Genomic DNA, 22,761 nt, shown 5'->3' with positions numbered 1-22,761 from the left:
CAGTTTGGTGCTGAAATGCTGTTAGTTGCAAAGTCATGAATGGTATTGGCCAATAATGATTTAGAAGGAATAGTCATCCTGACTCAGCTAAATCCAATTGCCCTCGTAAAAATGCTCTCCTAAGGTGGCCTGTGACCTACATGAAACCTCCATCCTGCAGTGGGGCACAGGTTTACTATTTTATGTAGCGATCTTTCACATTCGCATTTAACACTGCGGTTCCAGGAAGGCAATGTATTTATAATAACCCTCTAAAGAGATGGTGCATTGTTTCTTCTGCCTCTGAATCATTTAGTGTTAGCAGTGTAGCAGTGAGTACTTAAAAGCCAAATGTGGGGCAGGCGTCTTGGCTCTTTATGCATCTGTGCCTCTCCAACATGCTCCACTGCTCCACTTTCTCCACTTGTCTGAAGCCCCTTTGTAAACCCCTCCGCTCACACATACACACACACACACACACCATTTCCTCATAATTGTCAGCCTGTCTTTCCGTCACCCTTTGTGATTCTCAGTTTTGGCGCGTTGGTCTTAAGTAAATTGTAATGTTTTTATTTAATGAATTGCCTTTTCTTTTCGATTTACAACCAAAATATTTTGTACATATCATATGTTGAGTTCTGTAGTGTGGTTTGGATTCTTAAACACTGACTGTATAAACACTGTCAAATCCTAGAACAAAACATATTGCGTAATCTTCATCACAAGCTACAGGATTTTGAAGTTTTCAAAATCCTGATCTTTTTTGAATGATTCCTCATTAAAAGCAGGGTTTTAATGAGCACTGGAGGTTTGCTGTGATTCAACAACCTGTAAAGAGAGGACACTTTTCAAGGCTGCAATAATAACACCCGGTGGACGTTATCTCATGTCAGGCCAGTAGAAGGATGACATGCATGTTTGACAATTTCAACAGCATTTAACAACCTGGGCTGTAAGTTGAATTACGGGAGTTGTAAATGCTAAAACTTTGGAACCTGGCCAGCGCTAAGCACTAAAGAAGCCATCGGATCTTGTTGTCCGCCGCTTTTTAATCTGTCGCTCGCATGTTCTCGAATTTGAAGAAAAGGTGTTGCATTTTCTCAGTCTGCTTCCCTTCAGGTCTTTTGTTTGCGTTTCCTTACCCAGTCATTTCTCTGTTTCTGTTGCTCCATTGCTCTTCATGTATGGCACGTCTTCCTCAAACTCCTCTCTCTGCCTGTGGGAGGTGATACATAACAAGAGCACAATGCACACTTTTATCATGATAAAATCTTAAGATCTGGATGATGGAAAATGTGCGCACAGTTTTTCCTGTTTCATTTTTTCCTATTTGCTTTTTTCAGTCTTAATAGTGAGCTAGATGCTGCCGTGCTCCATGGTGCTGTAGCCACATGGCGTTGTTTGCTATTGCAGTGTGAGTGGGTAAGCAGGGCCAGGGGCCTGAGATGATTGCACTTTAAGTCAATTAGCAGCCATAAACTCAAGAGCACCAATATTTTTTTCCTCCTCCATTCATGTCTCCAAGCTGGAATACACTGTCGTTACATAGCCAGCCACTTAATCCACCACGCTGTTGCTCAAAGCAAGCCCTAAAATAATCACATGGCTGATTTCGTATCAATGAAAACCAGTCTCTCACGCTGTTCCCCACATATGAAACAGATATGCACTTTTATGTGCTAAAAGTATAGTTTTTGTGTCAGTTATTTAATGAGGTATTTAATCTGTTTCTCTAATGACTCAAGGTTAATTTCCTCTTTATTCTTTCAGGCATTTGCTAAAGGAAATACTGACATAAGGGGGTTAAATGCAAAAATAAAACAACATTTCTAGATGTGAAAATTCAAACGAGGGTTTATAAAGTTATACTCACGGTTTGATTTTGTTGGAGAACCTCTGTCGTAGGATGAGAGCAATGGTGGTGAGGACCATCATAGTCGTACACATGGCTCTACCCCAAGGATCTCCTGCCTTGGGAACGCTGGTGGTTCAGAGCACTGAACCGTCTTCCGCCATTGAAAGGCTTGAATGGTAAAAGGCAGAGTTTGTGGTGTAACAATCTGACTATTCCTGCCTTGGCGCTCACACATGATTGGGGAGATTACCATGAAGGATTAGCTAGGATCAAGGAGGGGGGGTTAGATCTCGCTGGCAGGACTATGAGGTAAACAGAGCATGCTGTGAGTTGCTGTTCTAAAAACAGCCCACCCTTACCACCATGTCATTAGCACAGCATGCTAAATCCATCTCATCAGTATATTGTCTTTTTTTCAGTAGAGGATAGGCAGAATTATGTAACGGGGGCAATAGGGTAGCTTCGCAACATGAACCTAAAGATCAACATACCAATCAGCTTACATTGCTTTATAAGTGGATTACTTCAGCATTATTGTGCTCAAACATACCTTGGGAAACATTGATTGTTTACAACATATCATGGGACTGATTCTAAATATACCAAAACCAGACCCTCTAATGACTTCTCTGCAGGCCAAGTGCAGTGTTCCTACAATATATTATGAAAAGAGAGCACATAGTGGGATAAATGAGGGTATAAATACGGACTGTCGGCAGCTAAGCCACTTATACTTAGCACTGCTGACTCAAGCACAGAATAAGGGAGCAGTGGGGCAAGGAATAGAAAAGAAAGGTGTAATTTTGTCGGCATGCCCACGAGTGGAACTTCAGGAGAGTCACATCGGAGCAGCAGATAAACAGAGGCTTTTCTTTTTATTTGAAAATTGAATCAATTACAGATACAAACGTGAGCCATGATGAAAAATGTACAATCGTCACATTTAAATGTAAAAATGTAAAAACGTCTCGGTATACTTAAGAGCTAATAAAGTGGATACAAGTGGATACAGACTGATAAGATTAAACATCTGAAAGACATCATACTGTTTAGAAAGAATGCTGTTTACATTTCTGTTTCGAGATATACACATTCAGCAGAAGGCACATCCAAGTCAAATGTGACCTCTAGTCCACTGGTGGTTCTATGTTTGCATTTTCTTCCTCTTTGCTCTCTCTCCTTTTAATGGTTTAGCTTTTTACAAGAGTACAAATGTAAGGAGGTGAGCTGATTTTTTTAAATTCTTCCCTCTCTCCCTCTCTTTCTTTCTGTCTCTCCCGCTCATATACACACTAGAAACACACTTTACTAACCACACGTAAGAGTGGACGTCCCATGATTATCTTAGATTACATCAAGCTGTATCTCACATCAGAGTCAACTCATTGATGTCCTATGAAGCCTAGAAATTAGAAGGTTTCCCCGCATGCCTGCCTATGTGGAAAAGAAATAGAAAATAAGAAAAACCCCAAACAAAAACCAAGTAAATGTTTTTTTTATATGTGTAATTGTCAAGGCTTATATTTTATACCATCAATTTACATATGAAAGTGGCCATTTCACATTTTTCTCATGCAACAGTAAAAAAAACTTCAAACTATGACACCAGAAAAACAGAAAATGGACACAATCATGAGTAAATCATAGTATTACGATATGTATGTATATAAAACTAACTTTTACTATTAGAGAGCGTGTATATTTCTAAGAAAATTTTACTACTTCTTTTCCATATGGGTAGTCCAAGTTTAAAATGTTCAACCAGTCGAGGTTGAGAGCTTTTCCCAGCCCAGTTCCTTATAGATGGCAGAGATACTGCAGTAGACCGTGGCCAAGAGGTTTGTCCATGCTGCGCCCACCTCAGGTGTGACGACCTCTGGATATTCTTCTCCCAGGACTTCTAGGATTACACCGCTCAGAATCTGAGTAAGACACAAACAAATTTGCTCAGGACATTGATGGAGCAGTTAGGTTTGTTTTTCTCTGAAAATGTTGACCCCCAGTCTCGGGTTTTTGTACAGTTGAAGCAAAGAAAGCATAACATGTACAATATGCAGACTGGGAGGGATTGAGTTGTGCTTGTTATCTTTGGTCAGATGCACGGAACTGTTTTTCAAATTTGCAAATACACTAGCTGTCTCTTATCTTCTTATTTAGTGTCAGTTTTTTCATATAACTCTATGTTTCAATACTGAATCAAAGGAATCTCAGATGGGAAGGGTTGCTAGTAGTCTCCGGCGCTCTCAGCTAATTAATCTGGTTTCCTGGTCCAAACAGCTGCGTTGTGCATCATATTAAACGGTGTGCAGCTGGTTTGTGTTCGCGGGCTCACAACAATTGACTGTACATTATGTATCTACTTAAAACGACATGCAAGAGAAAAAACATAAAAGGAATCAAAGGACAGGAAGCAAAACCAAGTCACAAAATTATGGCTTGTGGAATACCAGAGGTGGCAGGAAAGATGAGTTTAATGACGAACATAATATAAAGTGGTTTATATTGTAAGGTAAAAACCCAATGATACAAAGACAACACCAACAATCAACCAATCTCTTTTGAGCAAGAACTTGGCAACAGTGGGAAGGAAAAACTCCCTTTTAACAGGAAGAAATCTCCAGACTCAGGGAGGGGCAGCCATCTGCTGTGACTGGTTGGGGGTGATGACATGCGTCGTATGCTTTGACATTGTATCACATTTGTCTCACATTGTATCATTTCCTGTGAATGCAAAATGATTTATTGATCATTTTATGCTAACCTATTAAAACTGACTGACTATAAATATGTGACTCTACAGAAGCACATGGTGCAGAATGAAAGACAGTTTTTTGTTTGTTTGTTTGTTTGTTTGTTTTTTACTAATGTCTTGGAGCGTGCGTTCTGCACAGCTGTTCACACACTATTTTTTTTCACACACTTTACCTTGAAGTACACAGGCTCCACCTTGTGTTGGAGTGCATGGGCCTTGGCCACCAGCTTCAGCACCGACGCCATCTTATCTGAGTTGTCAAGGTTTTCCACCAGTGTATTGATGGCATTCATTACTCTCCGAGCATGCTTCCTGAGCTGGGCGCTCTTCTCCAGCTCCTCCGCGTCCTCAATGTGCTTGAACTGGTTGAAAAACTGCTTGGAGGAGGGGAAGTTGACAAAGAATCTGCAAAGGAGGAGTGCTAAATGAAAGATACGATATATATACATACGTGTAACTGCTGTACTATTCTCATCTTCCTTCTGCCTGCAGCCTCATCCTATAAACCCACGTTCCCTTGTCAAGTTGGCAAGATAACACGAGTAAACACTAGCGCATGTATAAGGGTGCTGCATACTTTTAGTGTAAAATAACTGCATTAAACTGATACTGTGCAGTATGGTTTCCATACATTTGCAAAGGATTTACAACGTAAAGGGAAGAGTCCAGCTGCAGAGCTGCGATCATGCCAAAGAGCTGAATAAATAGATACTTTACAAAGTGATTTCACAAGTTTTATTGTACTAAACAACAGCTGTGGTTACATTTATGAAATAAAAATGAGGAATACTGACTAAATGACTAAATATGAAATAGTTATCATCATAAATAAAGTTATAGCTTCCTTTGCTTTCCAAACCAATTAATATGTCACACTGGAGAAGGAAAGTGAATCTTGTAGCATCAGATAAAGACTCCCAAAGCGTGCACTAACTCTGATATTCTGGAAGCTTTTCTGTTTCATAACTGTTTTTGCTTTGATAAATGAATGGATGGAGACTTCTTATTGCTTTTGCAGTTTAAGGCCCTTTGCCATTCAACTCATAAGGTAGTATAAATATGCGTATCCTTATTTCGTACCTGAAAACCCAGAGTGATGAATAACTGTATTGTTTTTAAACAAAAACAGTTCCTGTCCTGTTATCAATGCCAATATTTGTTGTTTTGCTCATTCCTTGGGATGGAATGACAAAACTAATATCAGGAACATGAAACCTGTCTCCACCCACCCTTGCTGCTCCTCGTTTGGGAACCTGTTGGCTGATGTTTCTAGTTCTGCTCTGGTTCCTGTCAGGACTTAAAAAAACATAATCCTGCATACTTTCCAAAAAAGAGTAACATGCTTATTACAGATGAGGGCATGGGTATTACTGCTTACTAAGGCTGCTATGATCACACCTGATACTTCCTTTTCTTTCTGAGTGACACTGAAATTATAATTCTTGCAAAGACAGATACGAAGTTATTCTTATGTTGGAATACTCAGTTTCTCATCTCAGTTTCAGCTCCGGGTCTAGAATTTAATATTGCTGCGCTCTTTCTAAAGACAGAAAATAGTCCTTTTAAAGATGTTTTCTTTGACCCTCAGAAGTATCAGACTGAATTAACAATGAGGAACCTAAAAACTTACCCCCTCCCAAAGTCTGGGAAGAGGGCCAAAGCATCTGGTTTTTGGCTATCGGATCGAGATATCCCATCTCCTCCCTGTCTGTAGAGCAACTAACAGAAAAAGGAAGCGCGGATTTACACTGTCAGATCTGCAACATATGGCTCGATATTAAAGTTTTACTCGTGAACTTCAACGTCTGAGGGAAGGAGGTTGGGAGGTGACGCATTCATTTTTCAATCCTGGGTGAAGGGGCTTCTGCAAGTGCCGGAGCAAAATAATGAACCGTGGTGTTTAATCTTTCTGTCTTTGTAATTGCATGTGACCTGTGGTTGCATATAAATAGCCTCATTAGTTTTTCATATGGTCATTGGTTCTTAATCCTTCCTTATCTTATTTCGAGAATAAATGAAGAGCTGAAGTGAGAGAAAGTTTTTCATTTCAGAGACAGAGCGCCGAGATTTGCTACTTTAGATCCTATCTGACGACCATAAAGCCGACGAGTTTGAAGGATTAGCAGCGTTAGGCTTGAAGTTGGAAACGGTGGCAGGATCTTTTCTCGCTGGCTGAAGGAGAATTTTGCCAGGGACACGGATATCAACTGGACTTTATTAATCAAATTCCTGAAGGTCGCAGGAAATTAGTGATGGAATATAAGCAAGACAATGTGAAAGGAAATATTTTAAATACTTTTTTATACTATTTTCTGTTTTTGTAGGAAAGCGCAGCAGCTAAATTCCATCTTTTCAACAATCTGTGAAAACTACATTACCAATAGTGATTGTATAAATACAGTATTACACTCCCTCTCAACTTTCACCTCCTGCAGTCGGAACGGATTTTAAAGGCATGCTCTGTCGTGCATCGAATCTCGTCACACACGAATTACATTCAAAGCCGTCACACTTCTCCTAAATCCCTGCACGTGGATGATTTTTGCAACATTTTCTTTGCTTAACTTTCAGTGTGAAAAATGATAGCTTGGTAAGTGTAGGAATCAACCCACAAATCAACAAAATAGGATGTAGTAAATATACTACTGTGTATGTATACACTGTAATAGAGAAAAGAGGAGGATTTTAAACGTCTTACAGCTGGTGATGGAGTCATGCTGCCATAGGTTGCCAAGCCCTCTATACAGGCATTCGAATCAGGACCTCTTCTGAGAGGGAGTGTGCCCCTTTCATGGACACAGATGGGGTTTAAATGTTTGACCTCTGCCCTAACAACTTAACAAACAGGATTAAGAGAGCGTCACATCTAAAGAGATGACTGTAAAACCTGTAAAAGTCAGCAAGCTCATTGAAGTTGAGTGTATCCTGGATTTTGAGGAAGCAGGGTTTTTTTAAAAGTCTGCACTGGGGAACAAACAAGCATCAGCTGTTTTTTTATTGGCTCCTGCTGGTGTGCTGAAGGTAAAAGGGGGTAAAAGGGAAACCTTAACTTACGTGTTGTGAACTATATAATAAAGATGGAAAGAACTTTCATACCAAAGTCTCAAAATAGGTGATATTACACTGTTTGTGTTATATATTTTTAAAAAAAGCATGTGAGTAAATAGATGCATAGCCCTAACAAAGGATGATAAACATCAAAATAGTTCAAATATAACATTCCTGCTAATTATAGACAACATTTTTCACAGTACTCTTTTTATTATTTTGGTGTGAATTAGATATTTCCTCAGACATACATAGAAAAGGAAATACCTGACTAGTATGGCCACCCCGACATCATCACAGTTCTGGTAGACTTTTCCCCAGGAGTCCTGGATCATCACCCTCTCCTTGTCAGTCAGCGGGCTTGGCCGCTCCAGGTGGTCCACCTCTCCGTCTCCCTGCGTCCTCTCCATCTGGAAACACAGTGTGTAGTGAGCTGAGCACATGCAGAAGGCAGGGCTGATGAGAGCACCCCTCCCCCTCAGGCAAAATAAACACAATTTGTACCTTTTTGTTGTTGTTGTTGTTGTTGATGTTTTTTCCTCTTGTTTGTGTCTCCTATGTGGTGGCAGAAGGGAAAAGCAGTTTCCTTTTTTCCACCCCTTTCCCTGTGAGAATCTCTGCTCCCGACCTCTGAATCTCTGCTGAGCGAGAGTGTGAGTGAAGAACAGGCTAGGAAAAAAAAAAATCACACAAGAAACACACGCAGCAGCGAATGAGGAGGAGCCTCTGTACTCTCTCTTTATACACTGCCTTCCCTGCCTACCTCCTTCTCTTCCCCTTCTCTCCCTCTGCCCGCCTCACCTTTGTAGGTGGTGTTTAATGAAAATATGATGAGATCAGAAACAAATCCTGGGCAAGGGAGCCCGATATGCCATGCACGCAACGTGTGAGCGCGGATACAGTGTAATGTCAGCATGGTAAAATAAGATAAAGCTGCACACTCTTAACTTGTTTTCCCTCTAGAGTCACTCTGTCCGGGAGAATAACCTGGAATGATATTGACTTTCTCACAAAGCTCCCTTTATGTAAATGTAAAAATAAATAAATAGATAAAAATCATAAAAATAATATTAATAATAAGAAGAAATAGGGCAGATTTCCAATTTATTGTAGCCCTTTAATTCAGGTGTTTTTGTGCTTTAACCTTTTCGTTTTCTTCCTTCAAAAGCAAACATGTGTAGCTTTGCTGTGGTTGGTGTTATCAGTATAAGGATATATCGCTTCCACGTGTTGAAAAAAAAAAGCTTGAGTAAGTTGTTATTGCTGTTTTATAATGAATTGGGCAACCACGACCTAGGTAGCCTGGAATCTGGGACGTAAATGTGGGAGGAGAGCAAACACAAGACCAGACACTGTGACTTAGGTAATATCAGCTGTCTTACAAGGGGAGGTACAATGTACAACTCTGTGTTAAACATTGACAGAGTTGATGGTATGCCATTCAAGTTGGTGAAAAAAAAAGTAGACTTAAGGTAGATGTATCATAATCAACCTTTCAAAACAGCTTTCACTTACCTTGTCTGCAGAGGCAGTACCAATTAAACAGGGGAAATGAACAGGGGGACAGTGTAACACGGAAGACGGGGTATTATTGCCCCTAAGGTGTGCGGTGAGAAACATTGCAATGAGATCTGGGTTTTGTGATCAAAAGCAGAGCACGCAGGACACAAGTTGACAGGCAGTGAGCTGGGCAGGCAGCAGAATGGAACTGAAGGCAATCAGAGGAAGCAGCCTGAGCTGGGCAGGTAGACAACAAGGTGATGGGTAACAGCTTCAAGCAGAACGGTTTGTCAAAGAGACTGCAGAGTGATGCTTCTGGTGATGAGATGATGAGCCACAGGTGTGCATGCTGATTGGAGCCAGGGGGGTCAGAAAGGTAAGAACACAGGGGATGAAGAGGAGCTATAGAGCCCAGGCCGTGACACATGCACCATCAGTTCATGTGTGAAGCTCATTATAATGCAGGCATGTGACCTTCAAGCTGGTTTGTCAAGATCATGAATATGCGCACGATCCTAACCGTGTAGGCTACTCGTCGACCTCATGTAAGCCAGTCAGGGCTTTATGTTTGTTCCTTTACATTTTCCAAAGATCAGCACCACCATGGCTGCCTTGCCAGCGCTGTCTTACAAGTTATAACAGTAATTATAAACATCACATTAAACCAGTGGTATACAAGATATTGCATCCCGTCGTGGTTGTAAGGCGTACAAGAAGCCACATAATTAAAGGATGGTATGTTGTTCATGTGCATGCTGTTACCTGTGGCCCCAGGTCAAAGTATTATTGTGGATAAAGTTTGGGATCAAAAAACTCTATTTTTACAGGTTTATGTTCCTGTAGACAAATCCACATACTTCTGTAAACACTTTATGATTACTTGAATCTCTAGTGGTGTTCACACCCACAGTAAACTCAGACGCTTTTTCACAAACCTTTAACCCACTCTCTTAAGAAAAACAATATGGATGGATATTATCATCCAAAAGAATAACTGCTGTAACTGCAGTCAGTACAGCTCCAGTGACATCTACTGGACAGTTGCGGTAATAACTCCTTTTATTGTCTTTATTTTCTTTTTTCTTTCTTTCACACAGTTCGCTATCTCGCGGTGAAATTAGTTTGGGCAGTAAAATATTTAACTGACTGACGGTCGCACTATGATTAATCTATGACAACAACATATTTCATATGTTACCCGATTAATCAAAATTAAAAAACCTGTAGGATATGAAAATAAAATAATATGAATTATTATTATTTCAATTAGAAAGTTTGTAAATTTGCTTGAGTACATATATTTTATGCTACTTTGACCGTAATACATTTCAGAGTAAATAATTGAACTCCGTAATTAATTTTTTCAAAAGCTTTAACCTACTTGACCTACCAAAACAGTAAAGTGTTTATTAAAAAAAACCCTGAAAAATATAATCTTATATAAACAATATGCAATAATATGAAATGACGAGTTCATCTAGTCACTTGACTATATCCACATTTTGCTAAACTATATTTTGGCTCTGGATAAATTACTTTTTTAACAGAATATTTTCAGTGTGTTACTAAACTATTGCTTAATTAATGTAATCTCTTGGTTAACCAAATTATTACCAGATTATTAGTATATCTAAAGAAAAACCGGCGTGTGACATTCAGTACAACGGAGCGTAAGTTTTTGATCCGCGGTTAAGACTGACCCAACGGGGATTCCGTAGTTAACAATTGTAGGCTACATTGCTACCTGAGAGAGAGGCAGGTGTCAGTAGTATTCCCGCGAAAAACTGCGATAATAATTTGACAAACCAAAATAAGCAATGTTTATTTTACAGCTATGTTTTAGCTAACTTTGTGCCGCACTCTGACGGTCATTCTGGGTACATCAGCTTCCCTAGCAGGCTAGTTTGAGCCAGCTAGCGAGCAAGCTAACGACTACGTCAGAGAAAAAAAGGACAAGAAACTAATCGGTTAGAAGGAATAAGGTTGAGCTGTTGACAGTGCCTGTCCAGTTAAACACCAGAATGAATGTCGCTAAAAGTGCTTATCGAGTATTTTCTGCAAACTCCTCTGCAGCATGCACAGAATTAGCCAAGAAAATAACAGAGTAAGTAACGCTTTGAACCGTTAGTGTTAAGACTGACTGCTAGTTAATTTTTAATGCCACTAATAGTGCTTCTTTGGGATTGTTGGTCGGTGATAATTGTGGAAAAACTTCACTGCCGACACTTTACCATGCATAGCGAGTGTGGTCTGTAAAGTGTGGATGAATGAATTAGTCGTGCGGTGAAAGCCTGATGTTGTGTGTTGAAGCTCTGCAGCTGGCAGATGACCATTAGGTTGCCATGTTGTGTTCATGTTTCGCAGGCGTCTGGGTGTGGAGCTGGGGAAGTCTGTGGTCTTCCAGGAGTCTAACAGAGGTGAGCAGGGTGTTATGGCTTTATATGCAATTTTTTCCCAAATGTTTCTGGTCAGGTTTGATCTGATATGTAGGGTTGTAATCTGATACACAAGTAGGTGCGGGTAGTTAGAGATTGTGTGCTAAAGTTACTGTAGTTGATATTTTTATGACTGTTTGTTGTTTCGAAATGGTCAGTTTCATATTGGTATTTGAATTTTTCCTTTTTATGAAATGCATAATGTAAGTGGAATTTGTCAGGGACAGGTGTAAGTTCAGTTCAGACTTGGTATTTCAATTTGTTCTATTTGTTCTGCTTGATAAGCTGATTTCTCACCAGAAGTAGACTTTATAAACAGCTTGTCCGTGACTTTTTCCCTTTCATTTTAATACCTCACTCCCAACGATCACTGTCGCTAAGTGCTTGCTCCTAGGGGCTCATCTGATTGTTGGACTTTCCTTTGTATTATTGTAGGGTCTTTATCTTACAACACAATGCACCCCAAGGCGGCTGTGATTTGGTGCTATATAAATAGAAGTATCCTCAAGATCAGGGATGCCAAACTCATTTTACGTCATGGGCCACTACAGCCCACTTTGACCTTAAATCTGAACAAGCAAAACTGCTTAGTGTCAGTGTAAAGAAGTTTAATTAAACTTATATAATACCTGACACATCTTAATGAAAGAACAATACATGCAGTTTCAATAATATGGTTCATTTTTCTATAAGATAAAGAAATGCTGCTGTTGTAAAGAAAGAAATCTGTCAGCACGACTGTTTGTAGTTAAATTGTTAGAATATAATGTGTAGAATTACAGAAAGAGTTCTGGTTATTCACGGACAGGCTATCCTGTCGTTATAAAATAGAAAGCCTTTGCTAATTAACAGAAAACTTCCTGTTTTTTTTCTGCATTAGTCCCATTAAACCACATTTCTATAGTAGATAGTGGAAAAAGAGGAACTTTTATGTTATTGATGTGTTTATCAATTATTTACTAGTTACACTTGTTTTAAAGCCCCCGTGCTTTATGTTTGACACCTTTAAAGCTTTATGAATTAACTATGAACAAAAATCTTCTTCCCCTTTTTTTTTCTTACTTAAACAAAGAAATTGATCTATGACATTTTAGCTCAGATTATCAGTCACTGTACCACTGTCTGTTTCATTTGGGAAAGCAGAGCTTTCCTAATAGTCGCATTAAAAGTTGTTGGCACAGTATCGCTGTAGAGTAGGGCATGGATATTAATATGACACGACTGTTGCAGAAATTAATGGAATCCATCAAAAATAGCACATTGTTCATGTAATAGAGTTACAAGATTTCATCAGTTTTTAGGTCATGAGACATAAATGTACAACATCCCGTGCTCTGTTGCTCAAATAAACAACAAATGTGTATTAAGAAGTATTGGTACAGATTTTTTTTTCTCTGTTCAGAGACTAGAGTGGATGTAAAAGAATCTGTTCGTGGACAGACCATCTTCATTATCCAGACCATACCACGGTGAGTATAGTGGTGTGTGCCAAACATTTAAAAAGGTTATTAGATTTTCACCAAACAGAGTCATCTCATCTTTGTTTTACAACCAGGGATGTGAACACGGCCATCATGGAGCTGCTAGTCATGGCTTATGCCCTCAAGACCTCTTGTGCAAAGAACATCATTGGAGTTATTCCTTACTTCCCCTACAGCAAGCAGTGCAAGATGAGAAAAAGGGGCTCAATAGTGTGCAAGTTGTTAGCTTCCATGTTAGCCAAAGCAGGTAAAGACAGCAAAAAAGAAAACCTCAATCTGTGATTTGTTCAAACAATCTTTATTTGACTTTGATTATTTCATGTCTTTTACTCTGAAGGATTAACACACATCATCACCATGGACTTGCATCAGAAGGAGATCCAGGGTTTCTTCAGCTTTCCCGTGGACAACTTGCGTGCCTCCCCTTTTTTGATTCAGTACATTCAAGAAGAGGTAATGATCCCTGTCAGATCTCTGCTGTGTGTATTCTAGTGAACCTGTGGATCACTCCATCCAGAACTCCATCAATAAGTCTAATCAGATTGTTTTCACTCTTTATTGCCAGATCCCCGATTACAGAAATGCCATCATTGTGGCAAAGTCCCCTGCTGCAGCTAAAAGGTAACTGATGCAATACACCACTGATAATTTCTGATAATCTTTACATCAGATATATATTGCAAAAATAATTCCTGTCCTATTCTGTGCATGCATATTTAGATACATATGTATAACTAATGTGTGTATATATATATATGAATATTTGTACATACATGTAACTTTCAACATTGCATTTTTGAAATTATTATTATTGTTACTATTATTATTGTTTTTGTTGTTGTTACTGCTAATAATAATGTCGTTATTGACTTCTTAGTGAACTATTATTATTCTTTTATAGGGCTCAGTCCTATGCAGAACGACTGCGTCTCGGTCTGGCTGTGATCCATGGCGAGGCTCAGTGTTCAGAGTCTGACATGGCTGATGGAAGACACTCCCCACCATGTGTACGCAACACCACAGGACACACAGGCCTGGAGTTACCTTGTAAGAAAACCCATATGAAAAGCATTTATGTTTATTTTTATAATTTTTCTTGTAGCTTAAGTGCTCCATAGATATTACCAGCACTGATGAGTTGCACTATTTATCGTTTCTTTCAGAATTCTCTCCTAGTTTAACTCTTCACTGATCTGAATTTTTAATGTCAGCACTTCATTGTATTTATAATTTAACAGACCTTTTCACAGCAGACATTTAGAAGCAGAAAAAGCACAGGTGAAATGATGAGTTTATTAAGCGTCACAGGAAGCTATGACAATTAGCCAACATGCACAACAGCGTCAGTGGGGTGCAGTCATGATAGAGTTCACCTGTGTTTTTGCTACTGTAGCAGGTTAAAATGTCTTCTGTGGGAAAACAGCCTAAATACAGCTCTTACTCATGCTAACCTGTTTTGAGCTGACGATTCTGCCGTTTCTCACTCATACCATCAGCCATACTGCAAGTAACTGATTTCTGTTTTTTATTTATTTTTTGTTAATGCATGATTTAGTTTCTACAGATGAGCTACTTTGACTCATGCTGCATCATCGGCAAGCTGCAGTTCCTAACTTACAAAGTGTGAACTACTATGTAATCATAAAAGCGTAGTCTTCTGCTTGTTTCTTGCCACGTTATTTTTATTTATTTATTTATTTGTCGGTGAGAATACGTGTGACTGGGGTGAAGCTTTTATAGTGCTAAATCTGAATCTGAAGTAATGTCAAATGAGTGTGTCGTTGGCAAATGACTCCAAATTTGTGTCCAATATTTAGTTTATTATTTTGTTAAAAAAACAAAACAACAACTTTGTGCTTTTAACCTCGACTTAAAAAATCCTCTTTTGGAACCGCAACTCACAAATGGCTTCATCCTTAAAAAAAACCTTCTCAGAATAAGTCTGATTTGTTGTGTCTCTTTTAAAATTCCCGTCAGCCCGAGCAGAGGATTTTTCAAGTCCTGGCGTCATGTGTTGTGTCGTGTCAAAAATTGTGCATTTGTGTTTAACGTGGTGTTTATTTGTTGACAATAGCAGGCAAACAACAAGCTCCGTTCCCTGGCATAGAACTTCCAAGTACGACCGTAAAATTAATTTACATCTGACTTATGAAATGATTCCTCTTCAAATGGTTCCTCAATTTGCATGTGTAGACAAAGGGTTTGTGTTGCATCTTGTGAAAATACAGTCTGGATTCAGGTCGGTAAAAACAAAGTGGATTATTAGTGCTCAAACGAATTAAAAGACCAGTAAATTTTAGTTTCCATATGCTGTTTGCATTATGCTACATTTCTATGACTCCAGACAGCTAGTTCTACAAGATGGTCAAAACCCTCTTTGTTTTGTTGTGTTCTGATTTTTATTTTACTTTATTTAATTTTTTTTAAACTCCAAATCCATAAATCAAACCAGAACCATACCAAACATTCTTTCTGTTTTTATTTTGTAGTTGAACATCTGGACTCATCTTGCCAATCAACACATTGTGCACCCATAAAAAACCCGCCCTTAAAAACCTGATTAACATTTGGTCGTAACTGCATGTCATGAAACAGTAACGCATGCATTTGAAATCTAACATCCAGCGACGGGAACAGAAGATGTTGTGAATGGGACGGTTAGTGAATTATAGCATACAACCTTTAATATGCTGGATCAGATAACCTATTTTATTATTGAATAGTGTTGGATCGGTCAGTTACTCCTGCAGGTCTGGACCAGCTTTTCATTTAAAGGGACCATGTTTTTGATTCCAAGCAATGCTCCCAACAGATAATGCAGACCTTGGTTCTTGAGCTGGTGGTCCTCCCAGTGTCTGTCCTGCTTGGCTAAGTAGCCTTGTAGGTTGAGTACCGTTTGTCAGCCACACTGGTTAATGGCAGCTCTCCTCTTGTGATGCTTGCTCTTGGTAATTTTGCTAGGTTGTACTTTGGTGGCCAGGAAAAGAACATAGGTCCCAGGGATCTGTTAATTTTAAGGCCTAAGGGTAACATGTAAGAAGTATAAAAAGATTTATTGCTTATTCACAAGATTACGTAAAGAGTTAAAACAGGAATGTCTGAAATTTAGACTTCTGAATGCAGGATATTTTATTGAAGCAGTTTAGCAGGGGCAAAGCAAAAGCCAGGATGTACCACATCTCCTTTCTCTCAAATCCTCTCCAAGACTATATAATACCCATGTAAGACCCTTTACACGAAGAACCGGTCCAGTCTTCCTGTATATGGGTTGCTGGCTGATCTGACGGGTGGCATATTTAATGTGGTGCAAAGCTTTAACTCTGTTAGGCCGTTTGGACAGGTTGGGCATGCCAACCTGTTGATTTAACATTTTCTACAGATAACTCAAAGTATCGATACGTTTTAGACATCTGAAATTAATTTCAGAAACCTCTGAGCAGACATTTTACAGGACGATTTCGTAGCACATCAACAAACTGTCAAGACAATGTATTTTAAGTATGTGTACCGCTAACAACATGGCTCTTGCTGTTTTTGGTTGATAGCAATAAAAGACTGAATGTGACACTCCCAGGTTTTCTGATGCTGTGGGACTCACGGTATTCAGCAAAATGTTCTGCAAGGCATGCCTCCTCCTTTCTCTGCTGCTTTATACTTTTCCTGCACAATCGGCTTGGCTGGCTGATTGTTTATCAGTTGATTGTTTCCTCAAAACCCTCTGAATGACTGCGTTTACATGCATACCTGTAATCAGAAAACAGCTGTTTTTGATTTGGGTTACATGTGAGAGTGTTACTGATGGTTCTCCACTTTAAGTACACTGCATCAATCCTTATCTGAGGATAATTTTTAATGCATCAGTTGAGAATTAGAGACATGATAAGATCTGTCACAAGATGAAGCACTTTCATGTTTTATAAACACATAGCGATATGTGATATGATATCATGTGAGACCAGAAGTGTGATTGTGGACGTCAGCACTGATACAGTGACAGTGTTGATGACAATCAGAGCTTTTCTTAATAGAAATAAGTTATATCCAAGTCACTGTATGTTTTTTAAAATGTGGAAAATTATGGCGTGCATGTAAAAGTAGTTACTGGCAGCACTGATGTTCCACTGAAGACTGATCCCAGAACACTGGCAAGTGTGTATGAAGAAACCCTCATCAGTGCTTGCCACTGTTGTCCCATGTGAAATAAGACTGTGTGGTGCTTATTTGATTCATATGCAGAGTGCTGCCACATGCCTGCCACAGCCTGGCAACCTGACAACATGTGTGTCAAGGCGGTTATATACATTGTCTTCTGATTGGGTATCCTGGGCAGAAAACCCTTTGGTCATTTGATCTTTGCATGGCATGTTTTGTACTATGTTTGCCATTTGAGTTTAATCTTTTAGGGGTAGGAGGGGTAGAATGGAGGGAAAGTGTAATCAAGTGCATTTGAAATCCAAATTGAATGCAGCATTTCTACGAATCATTCACATCATGCAATGGAAAAAACAATGATTTGGAGTGAAATGAGCTTAAATCGCAAAACAATTTTCTCAACCCATTTTACCCAATCTACTGAGATTTATTTTTGATTAAGTGAGAAACTGTACGCATAACTTCCTGGAAGTGCTCTCATGGGCAAACTGCTCTTTTCATTTCCAGTAATGATGGCCAAAGAGAAACCTCCCATTACTGTGGTTGGAGATGTGGGAGGAAGGATTGCCATCATTGTGGTAGGTCATTTCTGCTGCTCCTTCCTTAGTTATCATTTCCATTAGCTTTCGTGGCTAACTTTAGCTGATGATTCAGCCCTCTTCCTTGATAAATCTGACAATGCAACACTACAGCTTTCTTTAAAACGATTGGCTAGTTATTTTGAAGTGTGCTATGCTTACTTCTTTTAAGTGTGTCTATTTATCCAGTGCATACTGCACCATGTGCTTTTGCAATTCTGATTTTGCACTGTCCTTACTTTACTTGGTTACGTATGCTCTTCATCTTCTGCTACATATTTTTGTTTTTATTTTTCCGTATTTGTTGTAAGTTATCAAATTCTTTTTTTAAAGGATGTGAAAAGATCTAATCCAAGCCAAAAAATGGGAAAACTGACATTTAAAAAAAAGAAATCTCACACTATTATAATGATGAAGATGATAATAATGATCAAAATCAGTCTTTGAGTGTGATTAGTTGGGGTGTAATGGATCTTTCTTTCTTCTGAATCATTTGGTACCCAGCGCTTAAGGTACAGACGCTATCCATTTTTTGTTTTTAAAACGGGAACAAAGATTTAACTTCTTTTTTTTGTTTTTTTTCTGTTTGAACAATATTTGTTCTTTGTGTACAGTCAAAAAGCAGGAAGTTAATTCTAATTGTAAATATGATCCAGTTATCTTTCTGAACAATGAGCAATGTGAGAGTTTTGACACTTCCTAATCTTTTCAGTGTTTTTGTATATTTTGTGTATCATTAGACCGCTTGTGAGCAGTGCCGCAAGTATATCACCAATAATCACAGGAAAAAAACACAAAGAAAAAGGGGGATGTAGTTTTAACTACAGATTGTATTTTCTTTTTTCTGACAGGATGACATCATAGATGATGTAGGAGACTTTGTTGCTGCTGCCGAGATCCTGAAAGAGAGAGGGGCCTATAAAATTTATATTATGGCCACACATGGTTTACTTTCTGCTGACGCTCCACGCCTCATAGAGGAATCAGCCATTGATGAGGTGAGGACTGATCACCCCACCCATGTGAGAACTGGTTATTCATGTATTTGAACGAAACTGTCCTCTTTACCACTTCTCCCTTAGATTGTGTGACAAAGTCTTTTTTTTCACGGGCTATCATTTGTTCATTGTAAACAGAGTGTAAAACGAGATACTTCCTCGTAGTGGGCATTTTTTCCCTGTACTGGGTAAGGAGTTTCATGATCTGCTGAATAGAAGTTTTCATTTTCACTTCCTCTGAACTATCTAGAAAACAATAGGTGCAGTTTATTCTACATTTATGACTTACTAAAAACAAACAAGTGAGATCTGAGATCTATTAATTATTAATTGATCTATTAATCTCTTTAATCTTGATCCACATACTGGTGAAAGAACTGGTAGTTGGTGCTTTTCTACCCTAAGCCCTTAATACATACATGCCTCATGCACTCATTCATACTTTATATTTAATATTCATACACAGTTGCACTCCAGTGAATGCATCTCAGGCTTCAGTATCTTTCCCATTAATGCTTTGGTGTGCAGACTGGAGTCACCAAGCCTCTAATGACTTGCTCTAGCTACTCTACTACAGATCACATCATTTTCATACTTACTCCTCGTATCAAATGGATGAAAAAACAATCATTCTTATCAGGGTAGAAAAAGACACAAGTGGGTCCAAGCCATGCCCCTCTCAGCATGACAGAGCCACTAAATTATCCTACAGAGGAGTCAAGATTCAAGTTTTTGCTTTACTTTGAACTTAATACTATTGGGGAAAAAACAAACAAATGTTATCTTAAAGGTTTGCAGAGTGTGAAGGTGGCAAACTTAGTGTGGGGATGTTTCCTAAACTGCTGCTGTGCTCATTTATTAAGAATTATAGAAATAAGTTATTCAAACAACAGAATCAGAATATTGATCCTGTACCTCTTGCACTTGTCTGATTGATTGCATGAAGAAGAAAGAAAGAAAAGTCAGGGATGGCAACTAGGTAACATTATACCTGTGATCTTTATTTAGGACTTCTGTTCATTGGTCAGGTATTCTTTTGCCCTCTTTTTGAACTTGGGACATCTTTCTTTAACAAAACTGAGATCTGAGTAGCAGATCTGAGTCAATGACAGTATTGCTTGAGTGTTTAATTATGTTTTGGGTCCAATTAATGTCTTTACCGACCTGTCCTTTTTTTAAAGTAAAACTTTTTCAAGTGCATGCCCATGTTTGGATACTTGCGTTTCAAGTCATTTTAAAGCAGCCCTGTTAATTATATGTCAAACTAATATTACAAAAAAGAAAATTCATAATATAAATGTCTGTTTTTACTGTGGCTCCTCAGGTTGTGGTGACCAACACAGTTCCCCATGAAGTACAGAAGCTGCAGTGTCCAAAGATCAAAACTGTGGATGTCAGCATGATATTAGCTGAGGCTATCCGCAGGATCCACAATGGCGAGTCCATGGCTTACTTGTTCCGCAACATCACTGTGGATGACTAGAGTGTCATCAGAGGTTGTCAGTGATAGAGAGCAAGTCATAATTTCCTGTGTTGTACATGTAAAAAAAAAAAAAAAAAATGTAATTCATTTGAAGAGATTCTATAAATTGCCCAAAGTTATTTATCTTCTTGCCAGAAGTTATTAAAATATATTTCACTTATTAAAAACTGATACGTTTTCGGGCGTGTCGTGGATATTATAACAAACAAGACCTGTTGCAGTTTTTTAAGGCACGTCTTGCTGCTCTCATTCATTTCAGTTGAACAAAAGATGCTTTGTATTGGTATTATTTTGTCATACTCTAACAGTACCTCCTATCTAGTGACTGAGCTTAATCTGCAAAGGAGAAGAGTTGGCAAGAATTTGTTGCTTTACTAACCAACACCTTGCCAGGTCTTGTGATTAGGGCTGCTCAGGCACTGATTTCTTTGCACTGAACGAGGCATGTTTCATCTAATGAGTAAGAACAAGTATACAAACTGTAGTTCTCAAATAATAATTTTTTTGCAGCTTTTTTTTTTTGCATTTTCTGTAGAAATATTTGGGAAAATGAAAATGTTTTTTAGTGTCGTCGCCACAGGTTAAAATGTCACTCGCTTTCATTGTATTGCACTCTCAGCAGGAATTTAAGAGCAAATGGCTTCATACCACCGCTGCAAGCTGCTGTGGGCGAAATGAGCCTTTATCATATTCTCACTTTATTAATTGACTGAAATGCCGTTAACTATTACCTGATTGTGACAATGCACTACATAGACATAGCTAAAGGGAGGTGTGCACCACACTATTGCCAACTGATGCAGGGACCTGCTATGGTTTGGTTGAATGCCTTTGATGAAGGTGAATATTGTTCTCTATCTGTTATTAAAAGTACAGATAATTTGTGCTACCTTCTTTAGATAGCCTATATTGAAGCCTTGACTTGGATAGACAGTTTTGCAACATACTGACATCTTTGTAAGGTGTCCCCTGTTTGCATTTGTTTTGCCTTCTAATTTTTAAGATGATTTGCAACACAGCAGCACAGATGTTAGTCTCCAAGTGAGTATGGCCTGTGGCCTTTAAGAGCTGTTGTTGTTCAGCTCTACACACTTCTTTTTTTTTGCCCTCTGAGAGAACTTCAGAGTGAAGCTTGAGTGAAAATGACTTTATTTTCTATGCTGTTTGAGCCTTTTGCTCAGGGAAATATACTTTAGAAGCCAATGCACAATTATTTGCTCTTGTGCTTATGAAGGTGTTTTACTGTTGTGTGCGCACACCCTAATACTTCGAGAATGTCTTCCATACAGCAGTACTGTACACCTGTGCTCGTTTTATCTCATAATTTAGGTTTGCTATAGATGCTGGATGTTATTTGATACGGTTGGGCACTCTTGTGCACAGAGTTGGGTAAAAATGCCATTGCCATGTCAGCTCAAATTTCTGTCCACAGCGTGTTTCAGAATTCCTCTGTATTTACTGTTTCCCTTAACCCTTAACCCTTCCCCATCCCAACCCCACCCTTCTGTCAGACTGTACTGTTTGTCACTGTTTGTGAAAATAAAAAAAAAAGCATTGCCTCTGGTTCTGCCTCATCTCTACCAAATGAGGAATTTTATTATTGTTCTTTATTATTTACCATATGATTAAAAAAAATCTAATTAAATCCACAGCATCTGCCACTTATGTGACAAAAAATGTTGTTTGAATAACTCCCTTTCCATAACATGTGCACCTTAAACTACTATCTATCTATACATTCTAGATTAGCTGAGTCTGTTCTGTTTCTCTAAAGGCTGCACCGTGTAATGAAAATCGCATCTAATTTGTGCTGCATCAATCAAAAAAAAAAAAAAGCTTATTCGCTTTATAACACATGTTATAACACTCAAGCTAACTTAACTGCATCCATATTACATTTCTGCTTGAAGGCTACTATATAGCCCATAATGTCACAAGCCTGAATTTGACATCAGCTAACACAATTAAACATAAGTTGTAATAAAAAAAAAAAAATCAATCTTCAGCTGTGTTCTTGACATACTGCCTGACTATGAGCCTTATGTAGACTGTACTATATGGCCTAGCCATTACCCTTTACAGCTCCATCACTTTCACTTCAGAACCTCTCTGAAGCCTTTGTGGTCCAAAGGAGGACGTGGATTCAGAAGTCAAACTGGCACAAACTGGATTCTCTGAAAACCAAAGTAGTCACAGAATTTCCTTTTTGTACCATAGCAGCTAGTTTACGGATGCTGTGGAGGTGCAAATGTCTGTTTAGTTTTATAGGTTGTGAGTTGTGTGCTTAACAGAATTTATTGAAAAACAGGATATGGGGACTGGATTAAAGTTTAAGAAGTACCAGGTTTGGTTTGTGGGCCTTAATTTTGAATTTAAAAGAAGCTGATCTGTCAGAATCTATTTAGATTTAAAGATTGCAGATACATTTGCGGTCCAAATGATCTATTTCAGCAAGGAAAAGCTAACATTTTGTTCCATTTGTAGTCAAAGCATGTAATCA

At 38.7% G+C, this 22,761-nt stretch overlaps 2 protein-coding genes across 4 annotated transcripts; one reads left to right on the top strand and one right to left on the bottom strand.

Annotated features, from left to right (window-relative positions):
• Positions 1-2,690: 2,690 nt before the first annotated feature.
• LOC116314548 (cytoglobin-1-like) lies at positions 2,691-8,346 on the bottom strand. The gene is made up of 4 exons (XM_031732600.2): positions 8,139-8,346; positions 7,902-8,044; positions 4,760-4,991; positions 2,691-3,756 (listed from the first exon to the last, which is right to left on the bottom strand). The coding sequence occupies exons 2-4, from the start codon at positions 8,042-8,044 to the stop codon at positions 3,592-3,594; spliced, it is 540 nt and encodes a 179-aa protein (XP_031588460.1). The 5' UTR covers positions 8,139-8,346; the 3' UTR covers positions 2,691-3,591.
• An 884-nt stretch (positions 8,347-9,230) lies between these two features.
• Positions 9,231-21,846, top strand: prpsap1 (phosphoribosyl pyrophosphate synthetase-associated protein 1). Of its 3 annotated transcripts, none has more exons than XM_039611065.1 (11): positions 9,231-9,510; positions 11,499-11,551; positions 12,972-13,038; positions 13,125-13,297; positions 13,388-13,503; positions 13,616-13,671; positions 13,952-14,097; positions 15,125-15,166; positions 17,710-17,780; positions 18,632-18,778; positions 20,103-21,846. In XM_039611065.1, the coding sequence occupies exons 4-11, from the start codon at positions 13,144-13,146 to the stop codon at positions 20,259-20,261; spliced, it is 891 nt and encodes a 296-aa protein (XP_039466999.1). In that variant the 5' UTR covers positions 9,231-9,510; positions 11,499-11,551; positions 12,972-13,038; positions 13,125-13,143; the 3' UTR covers positions 20,262-21,846. The 3 variants fall into 3 exon arrangements, with proteins under 3 accessions (XP_039466999.1, XP_031588457.1, XP_031588458.1); XM_031732597.2 differs by lacking the exon at positions 9,231-9,510 and adding an exon at positions 10,826-11,238; XM_031732598.2 differs by lacking the exons at positions 9,231-9,510; positions 15,125-15,166 and adding an exon at positions 10,827-11,238.
• The last annotated feature ends 915 nt before the right edge of the window (positions 21,847-22,761 follow it).

The sequence above is a fragment of the Oreochromis aureus genome, linkage group 4 (genome assembly GCF_013358895.1).
Source record: "Oreochromis aureus strain Israel breed Guangdong linkage group 4, ZZ_aureus, whole genome shotgun sequence".
Lineage (NCBI taxonomy): Eukaryota > Metazoa > Chordata > Actinopteri > Cichliformes > Cichlidae > Oreochromis > Oreochromis aureus.
Note: the sequence above shows the minus strand (reverse complement) of the source record. Positions and strands in the feature narration are given on the sequence as shown.